At 48.0% G+C, this 27587-nt stretch overlaps 2 protein-coding genes across 2 annotated transcripts in view; both read left to right on the top strand.

Annotated features, from left to right (window-relative positions):
* Positions 1-13287, top strand: part of LOC119450155 (ras association domain-containing protein 10) — a 55866-nt gene extending 42579 nt beyond the window's left edge. The window contains exon 2 of the mRNA XM_037713531.2: positions 11186-13287. Within this exon, the coding sequence (XP_037569459.1) occupies positions 11242-12540 (1299 nt within the window). The 5' untranslated portion in view covers positions 11186-11241 and the 3' untranslated portion in view covers positions 12541-13287. The remainder of the gene's footprint in view (positions 1-11185) is intronic.
* A 1199-nt stretch (positions 13288-14486) lies between these two features.
* Positions 14487-21428, top strand: LOC119450153 (uncharacterized). The gene is made up of 4 exons (XM_037713530.2): positions 14487-14803; positions 18981-19227; positions 20129-20289; positions 20979-21428. Exons 1-4 carry the CDS (start codon positions 14734-14736, stop codon positions 21257-21259), a joined length of 759 nt encoding a protein of 252 aa, XP_037569458.1. The 5' UTR covers positions 14487-14733; the 3' UTR covers positions 21260-21428.
* The last annotated feature ends 6159 nt before the right edge of the window (positions 21429-27587 follow it).

The following is a 27587-nucleotide window of genomic DNA, read 5'->3' as shown; positions in this document are numbered from 1 at the left end:
GCTTGCGGAACAAAGCCGGAACGGGACGTTTAAGCGCCAGATTTAGAGCCGCTGCTGTCAGAAAGGAGGTGATTAGCGCATTTGGGGACGCGTGACACGGTGTACGCGCGCTCGGGCTGTACCACGAAGGCTGAGGAGAACGGTAATTTTCAGAAGCGCTCTGCGTCGGTGTCGTGTTTCGTTTGCTTCTTTCCTTTCGTATCGCCTCGTCTTACGGGCAATAAAAATTAAAGGAAAAAAAAAAACCCGTTCCGCTTTGCGCCCGCTTCTATTTGCGCCACAGCCGATGTGTGACGCTCAGCCCGTGAAGCGTGAAAGATTAGACATCGTTAAAAACTGGCCGCTCAACCCATCGGTGAGGTGCTGTAGCGGAACAACCGTGTTCGCTTTCTTTTCATTTCTTTTTTTTTTTAAGGCTCTTTTCCGCATCTCCTTGAACCGTATAGTGCGAGAAGTGTACTTGGTACGTTAGAGCTTTCTATAGTCATAAGTTGTGCCATTTCTCGTTGTCAGTTATAGGCCTCGGGTAGGCCTGAGTGTTGCCTGCAGCTTCAGCCGAGTTCCAGTGGAGACTCTCAGGAAAGTCGAAGACCCGTCATCGTCAAATAATTCGGCAAAAGTAAGATTCCGAGGCGCGATATGTGAGCCGTAGGTCCTCGCCACCGAGCGAGCTCATTTCAAAGGGTGACGTGAGTCTGCGATGCCGGTTTGGTGTGAAGCCTGATAGCTGCTCCGTGCCACAGCGAGAGGAGGATCCACTGGGAATAAACAAGAAAGACGCAATGAACGTGACTAATTGCAGTTGTCGTGAGCTACATACGTGTGTGGGAAAATCGCTTTACGTATACGCACATCATATTGACTTACGCTTTGTTACAAACAGGAATTCGAAAGAATTCTCAGGTGGAAGATACGGCCGCGTAAGAGGGTAAGAAGGGACCTTTTTGCGCGCCGCGCACTCTCAGAACCTCTTATTCAGAGGTTGGCGCACTGAAAAGCCCTTCAGAACAAACACGTGGTCGGAGGAGCTATCATCGTTGCAGGCTGCGCACGCCGCGCGTTGGATAAGGGAGAAAGTGCAGCAATACACTTGTGGCCGAATGTCATAATCATAACAAGCCACTTTGCTATCTTCTTATGAATTAACTAATAAAAATCAGGCCCCTCAGTCTCCTTTCTTCTCTTCTTTTTTTTTTTTAAATCTCCTGTGGCATATAGCATAATTCTTGTCTTTGAGCTGGATTATTAGATGAGGCTGACATTACTAGCAAGAGAAGTCGAAACACATATTAAACGAATTAACAAAATTCACTAATTAACTTCTTAATTAGTTGCTTTGTAGCACATTTTGCAATTTACGAATTGTAGCCGGTGAGCTTGCAAGACGTATCTACCTGAAATAAATTTCCGGGATGACACCAGCCTCGAGATATTAATTCCCAAATTGTGCGACGAAAAAACGCTCCAGTTTCTTTTGTGCATCTATGCATAAAATAGCGTTTTGTTAAAAAAAAAGTGGGTTTGATGGCGCATATCTCCAAACTGGTATCATACTGGAATTTCATTCCAAGTGGATACGCCTTGCGAACTCACACTGGCTACAGTTCGTAGGTTGCAATATCTGCCGTAAAGTAATCAATTAAGAAGGTAATTAGTGAATTTTCGTTAAGCAGTTGAGTATCTGTTTGGATTTCTCGTGCCAGTAATGCCGCCTCTCTCAGTAATCCAGCTCAGTGACTTGAATTATGTTATCTGCAACAGGCAACTTTTAAACATTCCGTAAAACTTAAAAATGATCACTCCGTATCCTAGAGAACACGCGTTAGTCGTGCGATAGGCCATCGTTTTTCATTCTGCCTAGAACATGCCGATGCTTATGGGCGTATGGTAGAGCCGGCGCGAGGAGATGTGACGATGACCCTGGTGGCCCACTTGATGGCCCGGTGGAGGGACCCGAAAACCCTCTTTACCCGAACAATATTTGAAGGATCTTTGAAGAGTTCTTTGAGGAGCTTCCTGCTGGACTAGTGGTTGTACTAAATCAGCGTCCATGTTTTTTCCCCACAAAATATACTTTGTGTGAGCGCTATCGCTTCATTAAAAAAAAAAGGGAAAAAAATAATTGAATTAGGGCTGACATGGTTTCGCAACTCAGAACATCTCTGGCCTCTTGTAACATAACTTTCGACTTGAATAAATTTACACGTGAGTGTAAAGCTTTGCGCAGGTCACGGTAAGTTGCTGCAGAGTAAGTCGTAAAACTACTAAAGGGGTAACACTGTGCGGGTACGAAGTTTTTTATCTCTCGCTCGACAACTTACAAAGCAGCAACATGGGCGAAGCTTTTTGACACCTGGGTGAATCTACGGATGTTTTCCTCAAGTGACTTCTATAGTCTAGGTACGTGGTTTTAAGTGCTATGGTTAAATTTTTATCTTAATATTCCAAAGCATCGGAAACAATACAGTCCCTGTGCCATTGTGGTTGGCCAGATTTTTAATTGGTCTGTCGACTGAGCGTTCCTTCATTTTCCGCTGGTTTTAACCACTTTCGCTTGCCCATAGCTAAGCGTCGATGAAAACCTTACATAACTTCACAACTGTCAAAGAAGGAACAGAAGGAACAAAAAAAAAAGGGGGGGGGGGGGGGGAGAACCGGCCGAAAAAAAAAAAAATACGGGAGAAATCTGGCCACGCGCTTGTTACGCCTTAGCACGGCACGCCTTGAAACAAAGTATCAGAAATTCACATCGCTCGCTCCCCCGCTCTGGCTCAGCTCATTTCAATAAAGACAACAGCAGGTGGACTGGCGCTATAGGTGGTTGCGATTACGCATACATGCATATATACGCCGCGGGACAAAAAACCGCAGGGCCTCGAGGAGGTCGCGTACATCACAGGGCCCGTGCGCGTATACAGGACCACGCACACACACGCACGCAAGCAAGCAAGCAAGCAAGCAAGCAAGCAAGCAAGCAAGCAAGCAAGCAAGCAAGCAAGCAAGCACGCAAGCAGCACGCACGCAAGCAGGCACGCACGCCGCGACCGCGCGCAACACTGGTACGAGACACTTCCTCGTGCCACCGACCCCGTTCATTGTCCGCGCCGCCACCCCAAAGTGTGCTTTGTTTCCAGGGCGTCTCTTGGGGCGCGAGCGCGACTCAACGGGGATCCTCGGGTCATTGTGGGTTTTCTTTAGAGAGATATGCCGCCTCCTTCTCCTTCTTGGTTTCGTTCTTATTCGGCCGCTATCATTGTTTCGCTCTTGATGCCTCCACTGCATACATGCAGGCACACACACACACACACACCCTGTCTCACCGTAAGCAGTCCTACACGAGGAGCCCTCTTCGCGGCCCAACGGTGGTGCACCGCCACGGCCAACCCGCAGAGGACCGCGCGTACACTCCTCATGCGCTCTTCCGAATACCGCCGCGAGGCGGCGAACGCTGCATGGTCGTAAAAGGAATCGCGATGGCACCATTGTTCTGCTTGCATTCTTTTCTTTTTTTTTTTTTTTTTTTTTGAGCCGGCGATTGTAACTTGGGTATGCTGCTGTATAGGATAGAGCGGTATAGATGAAACATCGCAGGGGAGCGCGGCACGTATTCGCCGGTGCTTGCTGGAAGTGACGTAATCAGTATTGAATTTTTTTTTTTTTTTTGAATTCATAACGGCTCCCGTGACGATTGCGACGAAGCGGGCGTAAAGTTACGCCGTTTTTTGTTGTTATTTTATTTTTTTCTGCACTTTTGTTCGGCAACACGGGAAAGTCAGAGTACTTATAGATGTGCCGCTCGTCATTCTCCCTCCCTTACCGACACGTTCCTTTCTACACGTGGTCGCGGTATGCAGTTGCCATTGGAACTGACAAAGTTCGGACTATAACGATGCTGTGAATCAAGCTTTACACGAAAGTGATACGGGTCCGGTAGCAAAGTTATCCCTAGCAAGCACATTTCATTGTTTCCAAGTGGTTCAACAACACATTGACATTTTTGTTGCAAACGCCAGTCCGTGTCACCATGTCAATTTCAGATCTAAGAAATGAGTCGTGCATAAATTTGTGCAAAATGCAGTAAACGACGAACGTTCGCATTGGCCCTTGCATTTCGTGATTTGTTATCTTTGCAAGCTCTAAGCCCAAACGCGTGCAGTTACCGTATCATTCAGCGGGGCGCGACATTATTATACTATCCATGACTGCTTCCGAAGCTGCTGTGAAGGAATGGAATGAATCTGGAACTAATTATAAGGAAACATTAAACTGCCACGTGCTCTATCGCGATATAGTTACGCTTTATTACGCTAAAAATCATGCTACTGTTTCCTCGATATGTAATATTATGCAACGACTATGCCGTCCACTCGGTTCCTCTCTCTTCTATAGCACATAGAAAGCCTGCATATATACTCTTTCGCCCAGCTGAGATAGGACCTGCGTGCTAAGTCTGTGGTGGGAAATTGTACGCTGTCTTTGGAGTCTGTTCTCAAACCGGGGCTTGCATCAGGTCTTGCGAAGAGCTAGCTTTGCGTGCAGTGAAGGAAATGTTCCTAATTGCCATACCTGTGTGCGGCCACTTCCTCACAGGGTTGCACATGTGTGTCGAAGCATCATTTTGCACCAAAGTGACCGCCCTAGCTTTCTGTTTAAGGACGTTCGTGATTTAGTTTCGAACTTCAGGACCCCAAGAGACTTCTCTGCCTGTACAATATTACCTCGGCCTGCATGGCCCCAAGCTCCCCTTCCGTTTTTCAACGTGTAGTGACCGCCAAGAGGAGAAATCGTAGAGATTTGTACTAACTAAAACATTGTCGTCATCGTCATTATCAAATGCTCAGCCAATCGAGCAACACACAAGGCGTGTCTAGCGAACGGTGTTATTGAGCAGGCAATCACACGGAACGCGCGTTTTCTACGTATTGACGGCACGGCGTCGTTCATGCAGTGTCGGCTCGTCGATGTTACACCGCAGGCCATAAATTGTACTGTCATCGCGTCCAAAGTACGCCGCATATGGGACACCCGCATTCACTTGTTATCATAAGGAGTGCATTCTATATCAGAATTGTAGTGCGTTAGTCGCGTCGCACAATGAGGACACACTGACTCGCGAGATACCCTTTAATGCACCTCTCCGCGCTCCTATTATGTGGAAGTTATGCGGAACTCGAGTGGACGCTACGGAGTGCGGGACCATGAGGCGGAAAGCGGAAGAGGAGGGCATGGCGAAAGCGTGAAAAGAAAAGCGTAGTAGCACGCAAGACGAGCTGTGCGGCGACGATGGCCACGAGATGGCGCCAGAACAGCGTGCGTCGTCTGTATGTAAAAACAAAGCGCTGCGTGATCGGAGGTCTGTCTGCGGCGGCTGCTGTGAATCGCGCCCACGCGTCACCCACGCGCTGCCTCTGGCAATCTCCCAATTAGCGAGGCAATCGCGCCGCACTTTACTCCGTTTGCAACGTGCCGCGGTGCACGAGACAGGTTGTCCGCACCAGCCAATATATCGCGAAATTAAAACACGTAAAGAGCTGCGCTCAAATATCGCATTAGGGAGTATCGTAATCGTCGGCGATATTTCTTTTTTATGGCAGTTCGGAGCACTCCTCTTCGCCTGCGGTATAACGCCACTAACGCCCGCCACTACAGTGTAAGCGTGTAAGCGCTCGACGCTGTACCTCGACGCTCGAGACTGAGCAGAGGACGCTATATGACGAGGAGGGACGCGCAGCGGAGGTCACGTGCATTAGCGTAATCGCTTTGCTGATTGGCGGACGCTAGATGCACAGCCTGCTCTTCTGTGCCGCCTTATTGTGAAACAAAGCATAGGGTCTCTGTGTGCGGATGCTGCTCGTTCCGATCAAACTGCCGCCGTTATGACTTGCGAAAGGGTCCGGTATTGCATGCCACAGAAAGAGTGGCTGCTAAACGGATGCGCGGCGCTCAGCCTGCATTTCGCGACGAGCGAGGCAGACCGAAGAACAAAAGCTGAGAACAAAGACTGCCTGCTGCCGAAACAGTGCGCGCACGACGCAGACCGGACAACACAGATCAGCAAATGGAAGAGCGCAGGCCGCGCAAGACTAGAGCGACAGACTCACGACGGTTGGGGAACCGACGTGAAGCACGAGCAATGTATGCGTGGTGGCGAAAGCATTTGTAGAGGATCCCACACCTGCAAGGACATTCGCTGCGCAAACATTGGCCTAAAGAAGTAAATCACGGAAAATGGCTTTTGTCGTAAGTGGGAAAAAAAGGGTGACACGCTGTGACGCAAAGCCGTGCTTCGGTGAAAAACATTGTGTAAGTCCGTTTTGGGGCCATCGCCCCTGCATAGTGGACGAGGATCAAGTTATTTGGTCACTGTTTTGTGGCTTATATCAGTGCAAAGAAGCTTCCGCTGAATTTCACTTGCAAATCATTAGCGAAAAACAAGCCGCGTTAGCAATGTGACCTTCATTGCTGTGAACACCAGAGGTGCCTTTTATTTCTCTGGAAGAACGCGTATACATACGGTATAACCTATAGCTGTGTTCTTTCCGATTATGCTTCCGACTTATCCTGTGCTTGTTGTGGCTGGAAATTATCTATCTATCTATCTATCTATCTATCTATCTATCTATCTATCTATCTATCTATCTATCTATCTATCTATCTATCTATCTATCTATCTGTCTATCTATCTATCTATCTATCTATCTAACTATCTATCTATCTATCTATCTCGATCGAAAATCTTTGTTATATAGTACTGATCCTGCTTAGTATATATATATATATATATATATATATATATATATAATGAGTCAGAAGTCAAGAATTTCACGAAAGCTCGCCTGGTCACGTAGGCAAGCGTGAAGAAGGCATTTCGCTCATTACAAAAAAAAAAAAAAAAAAAAACTGACCTCTTGGAATCTATAAGGGCTTCTGGCTTGCGCTGGAGTAACGGGTGTGCGGCATTCGCACAGAATGTCATGTATCAAGGCCACAAAATTTGTCGTCTTACGGCTGATAAGCGCATTTAAGACTGACAATCAAGCCATCCCCCTACAGTCACCTAGACGTCGTAAATTTGCACTCTCACTGTAAGTCTCGTTAAGTGGGCAGTAACTTAGGCCGGTACGAAGCAAGGATTCCTTTCGCTCGATACCATTCTTTTCTTGTCATCCTTTGCTCACAAATCGCGGCGGTAACGAAGACGGTAGGCGCCACTGGGACCATTAATTGACGAAATGTGAGAGAAAAAGAATTAAAATAAAATTGTTACATTACCTTGCCTTCAGGTGTCTCTCGCTTCCTCAACGTGTTGGCGGACTTTGTCTACTGTATAATAGCGCATGATACATGAAAAAAATTTAAAAATAAAAAAGGAAGTTGAGTTTTAGAGAGCGCTGTTTGCATTTTCTATGCCAGCCCACCGTCAGATACTTGGCGAATTTCTCACATTCTGAAAATTATTATGGGGTTTTACGTGCCAAAACCACGATCTGATTATGAGGCACGCTGTAGTGAGGGACTCCGGATATTTTGACCACCTGGGGTTCTTTAACGTGCACCTAAATCTAAGTACACGGGTGTTTTCGCATTTCGCCCCCATCGAAATGCGGCCGCCGTGGCCGGGATTCGATCCCGCGACCTATAGTGCTGAGCAGCCCAACACCATAGCCACTGAGCAACCACGGCGGCTTTCTCACATCCTGATCTTCTTTATATATATATATATATATATATATATATATATATATATATATATATATATATAAAGAAAAGAAAAAAAAAGGGAAGGCGGGAGAGCGCCACGTGTGTACCTTAAGATTACGCGGGGGAAGATTTACGGCATTCTAGTTTAGCAATCTTACCTTCCGCGTTAAGTGCACAGCATCTGTAGATACAACTTCACCACACGCGTGGCGCGAGATGTTAAACCAGTTTGGGGCGTGTCGGCTTTGCTGAAATGTTTCCAAGTCGGCGCACAGCCGCGACTCTTAACGAGTGTTTACCAGAGATCAGGAAGCAAATGGCGCGTTTTCTCGGCTGTCAGCTTAACGGGCTTGTTTATGCGGCTACCGTTCAAGTTTATGGCTTCGGCATGCCGATGTCACGAGTTGCGTTGGAAGAAAAAAAAAATGAAGTTCCGCCTGTATCACACGCGGAAGCGGGTGCAAGCCTGAAGTGAATTGCAATATTAACACCTATATAGGAACTAGTTCCCGTACTGGTTCACAGCGGAGCTGTTAACCGCTGGGTGCTCGGGGTTTGTGTACTTCGGCAAAAAAGAAAGATGGCGGCCACCCCAGAGCTCACGACTGGCCGATCCCGGTGATAAAAATGGTGATAAAAGCGTGTCGCCGGGTATGCTCCAGCTACGTTCAATCGCGAGTAGTGCCCAAAGCGTATTGTGATTTTAAAAAAAATACCGTAATAAAGAAGTAAAACCGGAATAGACGCTGTTTAGTATGGATTGCGGTTTGACGTCATGGGCTGTATAGGCAAACCACCGTAACCTTATCTCAGTTCCCTTCCACCCGTGCAATGGGTAGGCCGCGTGTGGTGAGGACTGCGGAAGAACAGCGCGTCTATACGAAGAACACCGTCGTGACTGAAGCAGGCATGTGCGCGGCGACGGCGGGCGGCACGTAATACGAAGATCTTGCCGCAAACGCCAAGCTTATGCACCTTTGGTTGGATAACCCCTACCGACTCCACTCCCATCGTGATTGTGGGTGATTTCAACATAGACGTGTCTCGGAAAGTGGTTCGTGGCGTTTCTCTTGGAAAGGTGCGGCATTCAATGTTACACAAACATCAGTGAGCCCACGACGCGTCATCGGTCGTGTCGCATACAGCTCGGTCGTGTCACATACAGACCTCACATACAGCTCCACTGGTCATCCATTTTTCACAGAGTGGAATGGGCCAGATTTTTTTTTTTTAACGGAGAAGCTGTATATGGCTAGGTTCTGACAAAAAGTGCGTGTGTCGACAGGGTGTGTAGAAAAGAGTCGCGTCGACAAAACTGAATCCACAGCAGCCTGCTGCGCGCCGGCGGTGCTCCGTGGCTCCGGAGTGGATGGCGGAATAATGAAACGTCATTGTGTACCCACCAATGTCTGTGCCTCGTTTTCTTGTGACGTCGACATCGCTCTGGCGACGTTATCAGCAGTTGTACTTTGGTTTTGCTGTATATGACCAGGACATGCGTAGTCCGTACAGAAGAAGAACGTGCATGGAAAGAGCACCGGCGTGAGCAACAGTGTCAATGGGCTCGAAGGCGACGGGAAGCCACTATAGCCGAACGCGTGTCGTCCGAAGGATCCGTAACGTCGGTTAGCCGCTCTGTGACCGATGAAGAAAACACAGCGTGCACGTGAGGATCGCCTTCGCGAACGGAAGCGGGAGTGAGCGCGAAAGCATCGGTAACCAATTGCAGTGTATCACAGTGACCATAAAGCAATGGTTATCGTGGGGACAAAGTAAAGAGAAAATAAAAGACGATAACAACAATGAAGTTATGTGCATGTCTCATTTTCAATCAATATAGCAATTAACCATATATAACTCAATATACGCGTAGTTATCAACAAGTACAGCTTCGTTGGTCTTCCAGCTTCACATATTAGAAGGGCTCTGATTTTTCTTTTTTTTTTTCTTTTCTTTTTTTGTGACCTCACTGTATGAAAAAATGTCGGAGAATTGCTGCCTTAGAAAGACAGCTCCGGATGCCAACTGTGATTTTCTTGTTGAATTACAAGCCAAATGCCACGACACTTTCTTAGGCCACTACTGAACCGAGTCGATGTGTATCTATTGCTTTAACAGAAATGGTAGTTAAATTTTGCTGAATGTCGGTAGCGGATTCCTTTTATTTAGACCCTAAAATTATTGTAGAAGCTTCTGCAAATAGGTAAATAATAAGATGTGGCACTAAGTGTACAATTCCCTAGTTACCGTACCAAAAACAGATATCGCAATCATATAAGCGGCCTCTATAGAGCGCCTACAGGAAATATGTTTAATGTATTGGTTTACCGCGTACGAGAAATAGTCACTTCGCGTACACGCCTTTCGAAAAAAGTCTTGTTCACAAATTATTGGTGTACACTTGAGGGCAACGCAGGATATGACAATTTCATACAAGAACTTTTAATATATACGGTTAACATAAATGCACTATTTCCGCTACGCAGTTTAAGAATTGTAAACTTGGCGCTTGCTTTTTTTTTTTTAGACTTCCTATTCTTAGTCACTTTTCGCGAAATCAAAACTCGGGAGAAAGTGAAATATCGACTCTCAACTGTTAATAAATTTACCTTTCATTTTAAATTGTAAAATTATATGTCATTGAAATCGCTCCAATGATCCAATGAGAACGTAATAGCGCATCTGCAGATGTGTTGCATCTTCAGCTTTTTCCCTGGCGATCTTGATTTTGTCTGATGGTTCGACGCGCAGCAAAAGTCTCTATCTGACTCCTCATATGAGACCACTTCACTGTCGTCATAGGATGCTCTCCGTACTCCTTTAATGTCTTTACTGCACTTGTTTCTTTTCGTTGAGACTGCGTTCTCCTTGCCCCCCATCGTCTCCATTTTTATGTTGCGATGGAACACCAGAACGTCATATCATTGCCTACATTTTTCCAGCCTGATGCTCTTGCGAAAGTCTGTGTTGGCCGATCACAAAAAATTTCGATATCGAGTGCTTAGATCGGCTGTCGCTCGGCAGCCCAATAGTTCTTTTTTTTTCTTCCTTTTTTTTTTTGAGCAAGCTGGGCAAACATACGCTCAGTCGACTACGACATGGCAGGACGCCCGCTCCTGCTGCCGCCAGAGGAAGGGCTGCGGGCCTTTTCTGGTGCGCGGACGTGACGTCACGTCATTTTTCATTTCCCATTTGCGGAGCCCGTTGCAAGTGAGCGGAGACTCCGCGAACCGCAAACACCGGAAGCGATTGCAGGAGCCCTAAACAAGTCATAGCGGCCATGTTTCGTACCTATTGCATGTGCCGTTTATACACAGTCCATCGACTATACACAATGTACAAAATTCGCTTGAGATGAGCGCTGTTTACAATGCAAACAGTATTTTGACTACTCCTTGCGAATCCGTTGGAAATTTTATCACGTTACTGCTGTAGCACGTGAAACACGCGCAAGCTCATGCGTCTCTCTCAATGCTCTTTCCAGGACCCGGTGGCTGTGCGACGAAGCAGGAGGAGCGGATAGCCCTATGCGCCGCCGTCATGGGAGCCGAGATCCCCGTCTGGGTGGGCGGTGTCCAGAAGTGGATCACCGGCGTCGGCCGCAGGACCACGTGCGAAGAAGTGGTGCGCGCTCTGCTCGCCTCGAGCCGATCGTCCCGAAAGTCCGGAATCCAGGCGGTCTACCACGGCGGTGACCCGCAGCAGTACGCGCTGGTCGAGGTCTGCCCGAGGGGCATCGAGCGCCGACTCGAGGGTGACTCGCGCATCCTCAAGCTGTGGAACAGCGAGGACGACGTCAGGCTGAGCCTACGACGCGTCCGCTGCTGGTCTTCGACCACGTCTTCGCCCACGTCGGACTCGTGCGTCGCCGAGCCGCCGCGGCACCATCACAGGCGCCGCCATCACCACCACGGCCACCATCGGAGAGCTCAGGCATCCGGTGGCTCGAGTTCGACGACCACGACGTCGTCGAGCGCGTCGCCGCGCCTCCTTCGCACGGTGCACCCGCGGAAGCTTTCCGCCAGCGCCGGGGCGCTCTCCTCGTCCCATAATCAGCGCGGGGGGCAGCAGGAGCACGCCGTCCTGCAGAACGAAGAGATTGCCGAGCTGGTGAAGCGGGTGATCTGCCAGAGCGAGACCCTGGAGCGCCAGGCGGCACTGCTGGCGAGCCGCGACGCCGAGATCGAGCACCACGAGGCCAAGATGCACGCGATGCGAGTGAGACAGATGGGGCCCGACTACATGCTGGACGGTTACCGACCGGAGGCCTGCGAAGAGGAGTCCCTGCAGACGTACCAGGCCACGCTCGAGGCGTACGACCGCGTCCTCCAGCTGTGTCGGCGCATCACCGCAGAAGAGGAGAAGGTACAGAGGCTCAGCGCCGAACTGCGGCAGTGCGCCTGGCAGCAGGAAGAGGAGAGGAGGCGCTCCCAGGAGCAATTGAACGCGGCCAGGGAAGAGCAGGAGAGGATGGAGGAGCTGTCGCGGTCGCAGGAGGAAGCGCTTGAACGAAACGAGCGCTCGCTCAGGGACTTGGACCGCGTGCTGGATGAGAAGAGAAATATGGCGGTGCAGCTGGAAGAGCAGCTGAGGGTCGTGGAGCGGGAGGAAGGAGAGATACTGGTCAGAAGGTGCCGACCCGTCGAGCCCCCGGCGCAGCCGAGGCCGGGCGTCATGATATCGGTGAATGCGCCGGTGCCTGTCGCAGCCGCTGTGTCGTCTTCAGTGCCGTCCTCCGCTCGCTGCTGCCTTGATGCGCAGGACTCGAGCTCAGACACGGGCGTCAGCTCCATGTACAGTTTTGAGGAGGTCAGCCACGTTTTGGACACCCTGGTGTGACGACAAGACAGTGTGAAACGACTGTGCTTCGAGTTCCTTTTTTTTTTCAGCGCTGCAACGGAAACAATGCGTTCGTGTTATTCTCTGGGGTCGTTAGTTTGTCTTTAACAGCGAACTTCCAGTGAAACCTGTTAGCTGTTAGCCACTAACTATACTGTTTCACTAGCAGTCATTGGTCTAATCAGTTCAGCAGCAGCATATAAGCGACTCATTTCGAGGTATTTATGTGCAACCTTTTTACCGCATTCCTTAGCTTATCCGTTGCCGCTTCTATAAAGCTAGCAAATATTTAATGATCAGAAACATCGGAAGTGGCCTTTTATACTCACATTATATATGTTTGTAAGAGCTGTCATCTTCTACAAAAAAGTCTAATTTATTCAATGCTCAATGCCTGTACCTGTCGGACCCATAGAATAACATGAAATTTGTTCTCGCGTCACATGGTGGTCAGACATGACCGTTGTCTTTTCAGTTATCACTGACAACTCTTATCACATGTTTGTGACTGCGACTGCAAAGGTGGTCACTCACGTTCACAAACCAACGGAAGCTTGTGTATAGTTACGGACAAAAATCGAGAAGAGTGATACAAGTGCACTATGAACAACGTTCACGACAGCCTGGTGTAATACCATGTAACTATGGAAAGTGTATTTATGTCTATGAGAAGAACAAGATAATATGGACTGTAACTCTATTCAACATTTATTTGTATTAAAATAAAGCGATATGTTGACATATTTAATGACACGCCATAAGAAGTTGTCCTGTTCCTTCTCTCTGCCATGAGGACTCGGCATGCTTTTACTTGCCGGTCCCTCCGAACAGCCAGCCCGGCGTCGCAAGTAAGTCCGATCTCGGCAACACGACGAATTCAACGTTTTGGTTTGATACCTAAGTCGATTTGCGCTCACGCAACAATCTAGCGAAATGTTTCGTCGATTAAGCAACCAGTCTTTCTTTGGATATAAACGCTCTTATATTGCGGAGAGCGCTCAGCCTTAAAAAAAGCCAACTTATGTGAGGTGCCGAGTCTCAAGCGTACACTTTACTCAATTGTACAGAATTCCAACCCTTTAGCGGTTAATCCCTTGAGAAGATAGCTGCGTATAGGGTTCATTGCATCCTGCTGGCGTCATAGTGACCAACTCTGTCAAAGAGTGTACGTCTCGCAGGCCCAGACCCCACGCATCTCTAACGTTTCTCTCTCCACCGTTAGCTTCCAAAAGGTCATCTGAATCAGAAAAGCGGCTACGCAGGATTTACTTCTAAGCTCCTTCAGATAACGACGCCATTGGACGCACTCCTCTCTCCTCTCAGTGACGTCACAGTGCCGCACAGCCCAATGGGAGGGCGCGTGCCTCTCGTCGCATACGTTGCAGATGCTCCGAAAGAGGACGCTGCTACAGTGCCGAGTCAGAATAAACAAACAAACAAACAAGCGACAAAGATAAACCTTGGGAGCAGCAGCAGCAGCGGCAGCACGTCCCTCGCACACTGCGAAGGGGTGTAGTAGTGAGCAGGCAACAAAGCGGGTCCGCCGTTGATCCACTTTGGCGATGATCGCTGGCCAGGTCCGGCTAATCCCTTCCCACACGCTGCGAGCGTCTTTTCCGTCGTCCCCGCGCCGACGGTGAAGCCGGCGACACAATATCAGGAATGAAGCATAGATCCCATCCGCGGACCGGGCCCCCGTACGTCGCGCGGCTCTCTCGCAACCCGAAAATTGATTTTCATTTGGCTCCGCGGGCCATCCACGCATCAAGCCCCGGCTGCGTGATCTGCAGAGGCGCCGAGGCCTAAATGGGATCACACAAGTTGCCCGTCGCTGCTGTAGTCGGGGCAAGGGGGCGGCCTAACGGTCTCGGGCAGACCACTCCTCCGGTCCTGTCCGGTGCGTATATAAAAGCACGATGGTCGTCGTGGCAAGACCTCGTACGCTGTCCGCTGCCTCGCCACCCCGAGCACGACAGCGCACCCAGAAACGTTGTGTCGAACCCGATCTGTGGTCACGTCTTCATAGCGCTGTGGGTATAGGATACGAAGACAGTCGGAGGTCGACGGAAGCACGGAGTCCTGCGCAGACACCTCGAAACGACCAAGTGGGTCATAGGGCGCGTGAAAGGGCAGAAGTTCGAAGGGTAACCACTGCTGTATCACCGACTGCGCCAACCACTTCTATCTCCAGAGATGCGGCTTACGATAGCCTGGGCATCCTGCGTCCAGCTGCTACTGGCCTATGTCACCTTTGCAGCAGCCGGTAAGCGAGTTCGTTAGTCGTTCCTCATATGCACCTGCTCCTAAGATATATGGTATTCCCAAAGGCCCGACTTGCAAGCGGGATGGTGTCATTGTAGCGGGGCTACTTTTTTTATGTTTACAACATGGTGACATGGCGGACCTTTGGTGCCACGGTAACCCGTTGCAAGAGAGGTGTGCGTTGCTAGTCTTCAAGAGCAAAAAAATTGTTTCAGTTCAGAGTTGTTGAAGAGAGTCAGAATTAAAGAAAAGGCGGTGAGGTTAATCAGGACTGATCGAGTCTGATTAGCTACCCTGCGGAATTTTGAAGAGGGCGAAAAGATCGTTTAGGATGACTGTTGCAGAAGCGGCAGAAGCTGTACAAACACAGAAACGGGTGAACGCCAGCGCTGAGTTACAACTAAACATTTATTGAAAGAACACATCTTCAATTGCATTTCAGCGCTTGCGTTTGTCTTCTGTGTTTGTTCGTGTACATAGAAGTACAATACTTCTACAGCAGCAATGGTCGAACAACTAGCCCAGCAATGTGTCCTTAGCCAACTGGGAAAACGATTTCTACCAGTTTCTTCCATCGCAGATAACACATTATAGAGTGGCTACAGAAGCCTGCTTATTGGGTCCACGGTGCCTCCACGCCACCAGATGCAGCACTGCCTTGCATTTGTGTCGGAGTAAGGTTTGTGTGACGTCGATCCTTCACTTCATGGAACGGTGTCCCTCTTTGGCAGCTCTCGTGCGTTCATTGATTGCTACTTCCACAAAATTGATTAGCATAAATGGTAAGAAACCCTCGAAAATTGCAGAACTTTGCAAGGCGCTGCCACATTAATCGCATCGGCATTAAACGTCACTAGCCTCGCAGAGTATATAGTTATAAAACACCAGATGACAATGTCGTGCATGCGCTTGCTCCACTTAGATGGGCTATCATACCATACTTTAATTGCAACTGCTTGTCTTTGCCTAGCGCTGCGAGGTGTCGCAACGTGAGATATGAAAACACACATGGGTAGTTTATTTGGAGAAGACAGGGAGATCGATCCGACTTAGTGGCACTCGCTAGTCTAAACCATGGTTTTCGAAGTGTGAATGCAAGCTGAACAAGGTTTGGCCTTGCAAAAAGTGAGTGCTGTTTTGGCACGGAAGGGTCGTAACGATATCAGTAGACGAAGTGAAGCAAAACAGACAAATTTAGAACTTCACAGAGCAAAACAATCTTTTTTCTTCCCTCATCAAAGAAAACTCAAAGGTGCATGGTCCTTTCCCCTTTAGCAAGAAAGTTGCCATGCGACCATGGCTTGCGCCCGATCACTAATGATAAAAAGTCCCTCTTCAAACGGCGCTGGATTGCAAAGAGTGCTGAGACTTCAACTTGGTACATTGGAAGCAACGTTAATGGATAAATTGCCAGCGTGGTGTGACTCGTTTTCTGTTATCTATGCACTGCTAGCAGCATATGGGCAACGACTGTGAGCGAACGCATCTTAATATCTTTTGTGTCACTGTTTCAAGCGAGCTGGCAAAACGGGAAGGACTTCGTCGCGAAGGGAGATTAAGTAACGGAGGAAAAGGTGCCACGCACAGGAGTTGGTTGATACCATTTCTTCCCTTGGAACTCTTGCTTCACCTACTAGATACCCGCCGACAAGGAAAGATGCTGCCTGGAAGCCTGGACGTAGTGTTTTCTGGAGGGCCCGAAGTGGTCAGGAATAAAGCTCAACGCTTACTGATTGCCTTCCTACTAGATACCGGTTTGATTAGCGTTTAATGAAACCAACTGTAACCGTCGTCAAAAAAGATTGAGGTGCAACAGCTACCGAACAAGCACACCATGTTAAACCCGCCTATGGCAACACAACCATCGTCCGAACTTATTTCGTTCACCATAATTCCAGGAAAACGTCACTGTTATTTCTAAACATATGTCGCTAATTTTCAGCTTACACTAAGCAAAACCGGTAAAGAACGACAAACTATTACTTAATTTTCGTGCCTTCCTAGTTCTTTATTGTGTACGCCAATTATCGAGAAGTGTTTGAGTAAAACGTAGAAACAAGGTTTACTTTGCTGTAAAACTCAGCGCTCAATAATCTTATGAATCGGGTTCCTTAGCATTATGGGCCACGTCTTCGGCTACCACGCGTATTAGCGTACCAGGTGCTCGAAGTGCCTGAAAAATGTCTAAACCTACGTGAAACGACACCTGCGTTTCACGGAGAAGGCACTGTCCGTTGTCTCATAGTAACTTAGGGTCCAGTGTCCCTATAGTGCCTCCAAGGCGAAAATTTGATGAAGGCTACTAGTGGACAAAACAGAAATCTTGGTTTTCACATCGCGCGTGCTGCAATGCAGCTACCTGGCAGAAGCTGAGATTCGGAGAGAGAAAGAAGGTTGACATGAGGAACCAACCATGATTGCGCACTGTAGGGTACCGCACGCCAGAGGAAGGGAATGAATGACAGGAGTTATATGGACCACAGGATGAAGATGCAATTTTACAGTGTTTCATGACTCAATAGAAGGTGGTCAGTCATGTACATCGGTTTTAGAAGCCTACAAAATGATGTCGGGGCTTTGTACACAATCTGGTATATGCGAGGCTTTGAGAGAAAGGCTAATCTTTCCAACCCTCAGGAAGGCGAGTCGCATTAAATGTGTTTCATGGTTTCCTTGTAACCGCATCTCGGTTCACCATTCCAGTCCCGAGAGACTAAGCTTTAGGTTTCTAGGCCGTGTAGGGCTTGTTGATGGAAGGCCGTTGCAGCACAAAATCATACCCAGATATTTTGAACATTGCGCCTGCTTTCATATGTCAAACTTCACCGAAATGCACCAGCGTAATTCAGTGGTGTTAATTTTTAAAAACAACATTTCAAAACGCCACCCGAATTTTAGCAACTTTACGTCATAACTTATCAACGTCATGAGGTATACACCATTACAATAGCATGCGTATTTGCAGCACTCATTCTTAACTTTCCTCCTGCGCATTTTAACATGTGCTTGAATCCTGACCAAAATTCTGCTATAACGCAGCAAAGGCGTGACGGTTAAGTGCCGTAAGCAAGCATGATAATTAAAAGTTCGTGCCCTCTCGACGTTGCTAACTGAAAGTTGTTGAAATTGTGCTGGCCTTCTGAAATATATATATATATATATATATATATATATATATATATATATATAGGGTGTTTCAGCGAACACTTTCAAAATTTATTTAAGGTTGTCTGTGGCAGATAGCCCAATTCTAGTTAATGAGCTGGTCTACTCGAAGAGGCGGACATTACTTGCACAAACAATTGAAATGCATAATCGACTAATTAACAAAAAATCACTAATTAAGTTTTTTAGTAATTACCTGATGGCCCATATTGCAATTTACAAATTGTAGCCATGGAGTTCGCGAGGCTGATCCACTTAAAAATAATTCTCAGGATGACACCAGTTTCGAGATATTAATTCCCGAACTTTGCGGAGAAATGCATTGGCGTTCCAGTTAATTTTGAGCTTCCATGCATGAAGTGACGTTTTCTTGAGAACCTAGCTGGAACGCCAATGCATTTCTCCGAAAAGTTCTGGAATTAATATCTCGAAACTGGTGTCATCCCGAGAATTCGTTCCAAGTGGATCCGCCTTGCGAACTCCACGGCTACAATTTGTAAAGTGCAATATGGGCCATCAGGCAATTAGTTAAAACCTTAATTAGTGAATTTCTGTTAATTATTTGATTATGCATTTCAATTTTTTGTGCAAGTAACGTCCGCCTCTTCGAGTAGACCAGCTCATCAACTAGAATTGTGCTATCCGCCACAGGCAACCTTTAAGAATTTTTGAAAGTGTTCGCTGAAACAACCTTTATTATTCTTCCCGTTGAGTTACGCTTGTGCATTGCGCTGCAGTTCGACAAGTAGCCGAAGGGGCAATGTGCAAAATTCCTGGACATGACAGACATCGCGGGAAATATCCTGCCTCAAGCTGCGTGATATTTTAGGCCTGTAAAGGCAGCGCGCTGCACAAGATCACGGCACTGCCAGTCTTCTTGAGAGCTACAGGTGTTACCAAGACTGCAAATCGCTTCAAGCTTCTACAAGTTTTCTTTTTTTTTTATTTAAGTCAGCATCTCTACCTTGCTCTTAATAAGCCGTACTTGGGCTGTACGTGGTCTTGGTCCTCAGGTCACGAGTCCTTCTACGACGACGACTCGTGGTCCCTGGCCGGTGGCCGTTGGGGTGAGCTGCAGAAGCGGCAAGGGCTCATTCCCTTCCCGAGAGTCGGAAGGTCGGCAGCGGCCCACGAACTCAATTCGGATGACCTGATCTCTCTGGACACGGACTCCGCAACATCTGGTGGCTGGGCCTTCCTTCTGCTGCCCTACAAGCGTCGCAGCAACACCTTCACGCCTCGCATCGGCCGTAAGCGCAGGTAATGATGAAATTTCTCTATTAAACCGCTCAGTCATAATATAAAAGCCCGCTCAAGCCATTTTTTTGGAAGCGGCTGGGCTAGACACACTACATTACAGATGACGAAACATAGTAGTAGTAGTAGTAGTCGTAGTAGTAGTAGTAGTAGTTGTTGTTGTTGTTGTTGTTAATGCCTCAAAGCAACGTTGTGAACTCGTATTATACGCGTCTTCTTCTCTTCATCATCATCACTCATCATTTATTTTATTCCCCATCCCTTTTCTCCAGTGAATAGTAGGAGGCCAGATCAAGCTAATGCTGAGGCCCAACCTTCTGCCTCTCTGTAAATAAATTCCTTCCGCTCTCTCTTCCCGGGAGGGCATTGCTACCAGAGGCTGTTTCCTGCGGTTAGAGTAATGTTGAGATAGATTAATCTCCACTAGACGAATACGCGCTAGTGTCGCCCGACCAGATTCATAACAAGTACCTACGGAAGAATGCCCGTAAGAAGTATCCGTACCCCAAAGACCTGCGGTTCTTTCTGTGGTCTGGGTGCCCACTTGGATACCACAAGGAAAATAAACCACTAATTATTCGAATTATATACCCACAGATCATTTCAGACCATATGCTCCGATTATTGACTGGCTATGCCGTTCAGCTGCTGATCAAAAGGTTACAGGTCCCAGATTTCTGACACTGGCAGGCGGGCAGCAGCATGGCAGCAGCGTTTCAATGAGTGTAATACGAATTTTAACTGTAATTTTATGACATTTATTTTCTCACCGTAGGCTGTTCAGAGCCAAAATTACAAGAACACATATTATTTAAATGCCCTTAAGAGGTAAAACAACTCAGTAATACCGCCACAACAGTGCAAACGGAACACGAGTCGTAAACGCGATCGACTGGTCTCGCAGGTCGGTGGGCCGGCCTGATGACGGCGTGCACAAGGAGGACAGTGGATTGTCGCGTTCTCATCAAGCGGCCTGGGCCGACCTCGACTGGTCCTACTCACCCTACTCCCGGCAGCTGGTCCCCGTCATCCGCAATGGAAGGGGAACATTCGTGCCTAGGCTAGGTAAGTTAGCAGACTATGCCGTCGAGTAACCTGCCTATTAAAGCAGCTCTCGTGCTCGGAGTGAGAGTAATGATTTAACCATTGCCAGGACTACTGGACAATAACATTGCCATGAATATTAGTGATTCAAATGTTGTACTATGTATCTATATATATAAAGAAGTGTTCACCTGGACATCTGTGTATAAGCAAAGAAGTAAATAAGGTTGGCCAATCCAACCCAGCTAGCAGGGCCGCGCTGTTCGCGCTCTGCTCTTCCGGTGATGCATCGGGCAGGTGTTGTGAGTCGGTAAATGGAACGTGACACCGTACAACAGGGATCTGCAATGGATCTGAGAGTTAGTTGTAGAGAGAGAATCATAGGAAGGAAGGAAATGCGTCTTTCCTCCCAGTGCGGCCTCTTACCTAATTTGCTGATAATTAGCTCTTCAGATACATGTGAAGCTAATTTCCATGACTAAAATGAGGCAAAGCGACTCAAGTGCACAGTCTACCGCAAAATTGCAAAAGCCACCACTCTTGGTGTGCCAGTTGCTGTAATGGGAGCAACGGTCGCCGGCCTTCGTACAGGTGCTGGCACGCTCCAGCGACGAAATAGGTGACATTAACGTCTTTTAGATAGGCTGTGTACGAACCGAGAAGATGCATCGTCACGCTGCGCTGAGCTTTCGGCATTTCTTTCCACGCAGGCAAGAGGAGGTCCCTGGGCTCCGGTTACGGCGAGGAAGTCGACTCTGGCTGGGACACCAGCCTCGAGGTGGCCTCGTTTATGGACGACCCCAAGCGCGGCTCTTTCACGCCGCGCATCGGACGAGGGGCATTCACTCCCAGGATCGGCAGGACACCGTTCACACCGCGCATAGGCCGCTCCACGGGCAGCCAGGACAAGAACTCGGACGCCGTGGGCGACGACAAGTCAGCGCTTCGTTCGTCGTCCTCATCCTCCGGTGTTCAGGGCAACGCTGTTTGATCGGAGAACCTTGAAGAACGCCCGTTCTCCTCTTGCTTCCGCCCTGCAATGGCACGTCCACAAAGAGGAGCTCCGTCTCCAAAATGGCTCCGACGTACGCTAGCCGAGCTGTTGGCGTGAACCAAAGTAAAAATCAAAGGAAGAAAAAAAAAAAGGGAGGGGCAGTTGGGAGGTGATCGAAAAAACCCGAGCCTTCAAAAGGCGTAAGCATCTGTTTTGTTGCGTGTCTACAAGAGGCGGCGAGCGCCGCTTCGAATCAGCCTGAATAAAAAACATAGGTTACCTTTACTACGAATGCCGTGATGAATTTCTTCAGAAGCAATGTGGGCCAGTTGGTATACTTTCATTCTGAATGAAACTGCGCGACTATGTGACTCTCCGTATAGTGTATGACACTTTTGCGCTGTTTCTCTCGCGATGAATTATTCGCCTACATACTCATGTATATCCCGCAAGATCGGCGTCACGCGTCGGAGAGAACTGCTAGGGCCGTAAGTATGGACCGCTGCAAGCACCTTATAACTACTGTAACTTTTTTTTAATCGTTGGTCAGACTTCTCAAGTGCTCATGGCCCGCTTAAAACGTGCAAACTTTGCGAAGAGTGTAACCCGCCGAATTTCTAGTGAATAACCGTGACCACTTAAGACTCCAACCCTCATTGTGGTTTTCTTGTGCTATTCTGAGCTCTGTCAACGGGAAGAGTAACAGCCAACCTCAACCCTACAGTTTCAGGGCTCTGAGGAGGCAAACCCAGAACAAGTCCTTTTTTTACACTGCGGGCATATACTGCAGTGTTTGCACACTCTCAAAAGTGAAAGACACACGTCTCTTCTCCGGAGCGCGTGCACATATCTGACCCATTTTCCAGGACTTCGCCGGCGGTAACCTCAACCAAAACGCGCGCTACAATGGCAGTACTTACTATTATTATTTGGTTTGTACACATATACACACAAGAACACGAAGGAAATAGGGAGGGAGAAAGTTGACAACTGGCACCGAGAGGGGCACAGCGCCTGGCTATCTCTTTCAGGATGAAGGAATAGAGGAAATGAAAATAGGAGGAAAGAAAAGAGGAAATACGGAAATGACGGAGACACAGGCAGAACAAAGCAAAAACAAAGCAAAATGTTAGCAGGGCTCGATGGGCCTGGTCACGTCGAGCAGCGCACCCCCTTGAAACAGGCAATCGTCAAGGGTCGCACACTGCAGTCTAATAAGTCATGTTCCTTAATTAGTAATGCGCGCTGCGCAACAAATGCGGGACACTCTAAAACTAGATGTTCAAGTGTCTCACAGGAGCCGAAAAACGTACACGACGGGCTGTCCACACGTCCTTGTCGGTATTGGCGCTCACGCACTAATACAGATCCAACCCTTTACTTATATAACAGTGCTCTAGCATGACGGGGCAAGGCTCGACCACGAACGCGGGGAGGGAACGATCCGTTTGCAACACCCTGGTCTGGGTGCTGCTTTAGGAGGTGTCGACGTATCGGAAGACGATCATTTCCAAACATACAGGATATGTCAGGGCAGTCGCATTCGTGGTGGGCACAACTTGAAGCGAGGCGACCAGCCTCTTCATTTCCAGCGATGCCCACGTGTGAGGGTATCCACTGGGCAATGAGGGACACTCCACGCGAAGTAATTTTGCCGGCAGATTCTTGGATACTGCATAAAATTGGGTTATCGGCATCTTGTCTCAGTCTCTTGAGGGAAGCACGGGGGTCTGTAAGAATTACGAAAATCAATTCGTTTAATTCATCGACAGTAAGATTTTCGTTCAATGTTTCCAACGACACCGAATTAAATTAAATTATACGGTCTTAAGTGCCATTACCACAACGCCACACATATCTGAGCTGGTGGATTTAATAGTGAATTGCATGGATTTGTTAACATATATTAACGATTCCTTCTTTACTGCCATCGTCATCTCTTCGTTCCGTATCCGCGTACAAGAGCAGAGTATATATTACTCTTGCTCATGCCTATACTTCTCTACCTTCCTCCAATAAAGCCCCTTTGTACACTTTATTCAGAAAAGTGTACGCGGGCGGCATTAAAAAAAAAGAAAAGAAAAGTAAAAAAAAAAAGAAATGCGTCATTCAGCACTCTTGCATTCCATTTGAGTAAACAGTTACTCAAGCAATTGCAAATTAATGCAGAATTTGTCTTTTATGGCTGAATTGTGCGCCACCTCCCTCATAGTCCTTAATGCCATGACATACCTTCCTTTCGTCTTTACACTCTAAGAACAAACCGAGTACCGGTAACTCATTTTGCAGTAATGCATGCTTTTACTTCATTAAACTCATTTCCAAGTGTTCTCGCGTGGGCTCCTTGCGAAGTAGGTTCACTCTTTATGTGGAGTACGTTGAATCCGCTTGGGAACAAGCAGAGTACTCCGTTGGAAAGCACTAGGTCCCTCGAAAATGGGACACATTTTGACCATGTCTGCATAATGACAAATCACTGAAAGCAATAGCATGGTTTCGCGTTTCGCTCATGCTCCTAGGAGAATGCTCTAACAATATGAGGAGGAGATGACATGCCCGACATGTTCGCGCGGCGCAGCACGCGCGGCTACTGCTATTGCACAGTAGGAACAGCGCCCCGGACGCTGCCAGGCGTCCCACAACGCCGGCGGGACGAGAAACGCTGCCATTGGCTTTGCACGCGGCCGCACCTCGGTGGTGCACCGCGTGCTAACCAAAGAAAAACGGCAGGCGACCCTAATCTTTGACTTAGGTGTCTCTTAGTGACATTCGCACATCCAAGAGGTACCCCTCAACGCCGCATAGCTATATATGACAGCTTGCTCATCTACCATATAAGAAGCGAAACCATTAACCTAATCTAGGCACCTCACCGGAAAAACCACTGGGGTTGCCTTTTAATAAATCTACATTTTTTTTAAATTTATTAAACGTCTTTCTCTCTCTCTCTCTCTCGCACCTCGGCGTAGGTGTTCTGTGCATTGGTGTGCGGTAATCAGTAATTTCTAATTAATTCTAATTATTCCAGACACTTCAGTAACCCAGCTTGTAACTAAACGTATGCTCAGATATCATATCTATAATAAAACCCGTGAATTTTGTACTGTACAATTTTCTTTATCTATTTTTTCCTGATTTATTTTGAATTTCATCTCAGCTAAATAATTCTAATTATTCCAGATACTTCAGTAACTCAACTTGTAACTAAATGCATGCTCAGATATCATATCTGCTATGAAACCCATGAATTGTGTACTGTAACTTTTCTTTTTCTATTTTTTTCTGAATTCCGTCCCTCGGTCGTCTCAGGAGGTGAACCGGAAGGGCTGCGCAAGAAACAAGAGCTCGTGTCACTAAAAAAGCGAAGGAAAAGACCGAAGGAAAACACTGGGCGTTCGTAGCTTGACATTCGCTGTCCGTTCAGCTCAGACCACAGTATGCACCACGAGGCGGTATGCACACAGCTGCTCAGGAGGAGCGCTAGTGCGTTTGCGCGCAATGCTCATTTCAGCAGCAGAAGGCAGAACTGAATACCAAAGCAGAATGCTATACCTTCACTCGCTGCAGAGCCGATCGGGCGAAGTGTGACGGTGCGTCCACTTGCCTTCGTCGTTTTGCCAACCAAACACACTGCGCGTCTATGGAGCCCTAACCCTCCACGCGTGGACTGCGCATGCGCCAACGAAAAGCAACAGCCCGCCGGCGGCGGTGACGGTGCGACCGTGCCTCGAGTGTCTTGTAAGTATACACTTATAAAAAAAAAAACATGCACACTTTGGAACGTATTTTTTGGCACACAACATTACTCGTCACCTGCCTTGCTTTCGTTTCCTTTCTTGAAAACTCTGCGCTTGCTGGCTGGCCATGGTAACCCATGTTCTCAGATTTCTCGCGGGAAAGTCATGGGGTGCATCTGTGAGGGCGATGCTCCAACTCTACAACGCACTCTTCCTGGGTCTCCTACGCTATAGCTTACCTGTACTGAGTGGGACCGGTAAGACCAACCTCCGTGCCCTCCAGTCTGTGCAAGCTCAAGCTCTGCGAATATGTCTTGGCCTTCCCAGATGTGCATCCACGGCAGCAACAATAGCCATCGCGCATGACCACCCCATCAATACATACATTCAAGTCGACGCTTTAAGGATGCACATCAGGTACTTCGCCCGACTTCCATCGCATCATCTCGCCTCCCTTCCTGCTGCTCGACCTCGTTCAGCGTTTAGCAGGATTATTGCCGCCAACCATGGAACTTTACCGTTGAACTTCACGCCTGCAGCACGACCATCTCTACTACTGTGGTGCCTGCATCCAATCCAAGCCCTTCTTGTAATTCCCGGTATCAAAAAGAAAACGGAGATGTCGTCATTCGCCCTCAAACAAACCGTGCTTTCAGACAGGCATGAAAAGCACAGAGAACGCACCCACGTTTACACGGACGGTTCTGTCTCCTCCAAAAGTTCAGCTGGAGCAGTGGTAATTCCCGTGAAATCTGTCACCATCCTATTCAAGACATCTCACATTACATCATCGACGGCTGCAGAACTCGCAGCTATCCGTGCTGCTCTGGAATTTATTGGTCCCAAATCATCACAGTCATGGTCCATCTTTTGTGACTCAAAGGCAGCTCTCCAGTGCCTGCTGTCCCCTTTCAACCACGGACCTAACGCACAATTAGTCGCAGACATCCGACTACTTCACCATCACGCAACCGACAAGGGGCACAACATCATCTACCAGTGGATACCGGGTCACTTCGGAATTTCGGGAAATCACAGTGCGGATGACGCTGCCCGATCGGCCCACGATGGTGCCCCTATCGTGTCGATACCACTGTCGAGAACAGACACCGCCACAAAACTTCATTCCTTCGCACGCGAGCTTACGCAGACTCTGTGGAACACCAGTGATTTCAGCAACGCACGCCTCCACAGATTGAATCCACGTCTGCAACTCCGTCTTCCACCAGGGTTACCACGAGCGGAAGCAACACTTCTGTGCCGCCTGTGGCTCGGCGTGGCATTCACGAACGCCTATTCCTTCCGCATTGGAATGGCTGACAGCCCTGCTTGCGACAACTGTGGCTGCGAGGAGACAATCAAGCACCTCCTCTGTGACTGTCCCCGCTACAATGTGGCAAGAAAAGTGCTCGCGACTGCGCTTGAAAAACTGGACAATCGTCCCCTCACAGAGGAAAAAATTTTAGGACACTGGTCTAGACGGGCTTCGGCACTCAAGGCCTTAAGGGCTCTGCTGAAGTTCTTGAGGGCTTGTGAATTGTGCGACCGGCTTTGAACGTTGTAGCGCGTAGGGTCGCGTTATTGCGCGAATTTTCTTTCAATTTTTTTTCTTCTATCACCTTTTATTCACTTTACCCCTTTCCCCAGTACAGGGTAGCAAGCCGGTATTTACACTGGCTAACCTCCTTGTCTTTCTTCCCCTTCTTTCTCTCTCTCTCTCTCTCTGCGCTTGCTGCTTTTTTGGCAAGATCGCTATGTCACACTGATAACGCGCGTACCGTTCGTGACATGGAAGTACCGGGCGCGCAGTGGATGAATAAATGAAAGGCGCGCTAGTTTGATTACTATTACTATTGCGTGACAGTAAATACGCCCCAAAGAGTGCAACTGTATTTAGAGTAATATATACTTATACAAGTGCTATCGCCATAATACAGGGTAAGCTATTCCACTCACCAAATGCGTTGCAAGCACTATCTTTGTTTGACTAAGGTGTACAAGTGATGAAGAAAAAAGTGTTACAGCGAGGCCTTTCGTGGCATTCGTCCGTGCACCATATGCACAATTGGATCGCGGCGTGCTTGGCTACAGTAAAATCAACTGATGTATTTTGCGCCAACCAATCGAATATTTGACTCGATATATTTATTGAATTATTTGCTACAACAGTAATAGCTATCTTGTTGTCAAATACGGAGTTACAGTTGCTCACAGATAAAGCAAGAAATGTTGACGTCTGTCAACACATTTCAGGAACATCTATCGTTTATAATGCGCACATTTTAATTCCTTTCCAAGGCATCGTGGTATACGTAGAAAGGATAAGTTCTGAGACGTTTGCAGGCGACGCTCGCTGTGTCTAGCAAACAATCACACGCACCGAACGAGGCACAAGTTTGTTCCTCTACGTCCAGTGAGGGTGATCTGATACGCGCAGACTGATATGGTTCGCTTGCCAATGTTTACCCCTTAGCTTGCTGTGGACTTCGCAGTAAGTTTAGTTGTTTTGTTCCAGTCAACGACAGTGGGTGGTAAAACATCTTTCCGGAGTGCACCGTTGCTATAGTGCTAATGCTTTCGCGCTTTCG

This window comes from Dermacentor silvarum, chromosome 4 (genome assembly GCF_013339745.2).
Source record: "Dermacentor silvarum isolate Dsil-2018 chromosome 4, BIME_Dsil_1.4, whole genome shotgun sequence".
NCBI classification, from domain to species: Eukaryota; Metazoa; Arthropoda; class Arachnida; order Ixodida; family Ixodidae; genus Dermacentor; species Dermacentor silvarum.
The sequence above is the reverse complement of the archived record's forward strand: the minus strand, read 5'-3'. Positions and strand labels throughout refer to the sequence as shown.

Excerpts from the sequence above, each read along its gene's own strand:
- LOC119450153 (XM_037713530.2), top strand. The coding sequence starts at position 14,734 with ATGCGGCTTACGATAGCCTGGGCATCCTGCGTCCAGCTGCTACTGGCC. Across the intron at positions 14,804-18,980 it reads TGTCACCTTTGCAGCAGCCG|GTCACGAGTCCTTCTACGAC; the intron begins GTAAGCGAGTTC and ends CTTGGTCCTCAG. Across the intron at positions 20,290-20,978 it reads AACATTCGTGCCTAGGCTAG|GCAAGAGGAGGTCCCTGGGC; the intron begins GTAAGTTAGCAG and ends CTTTCCACGCAG.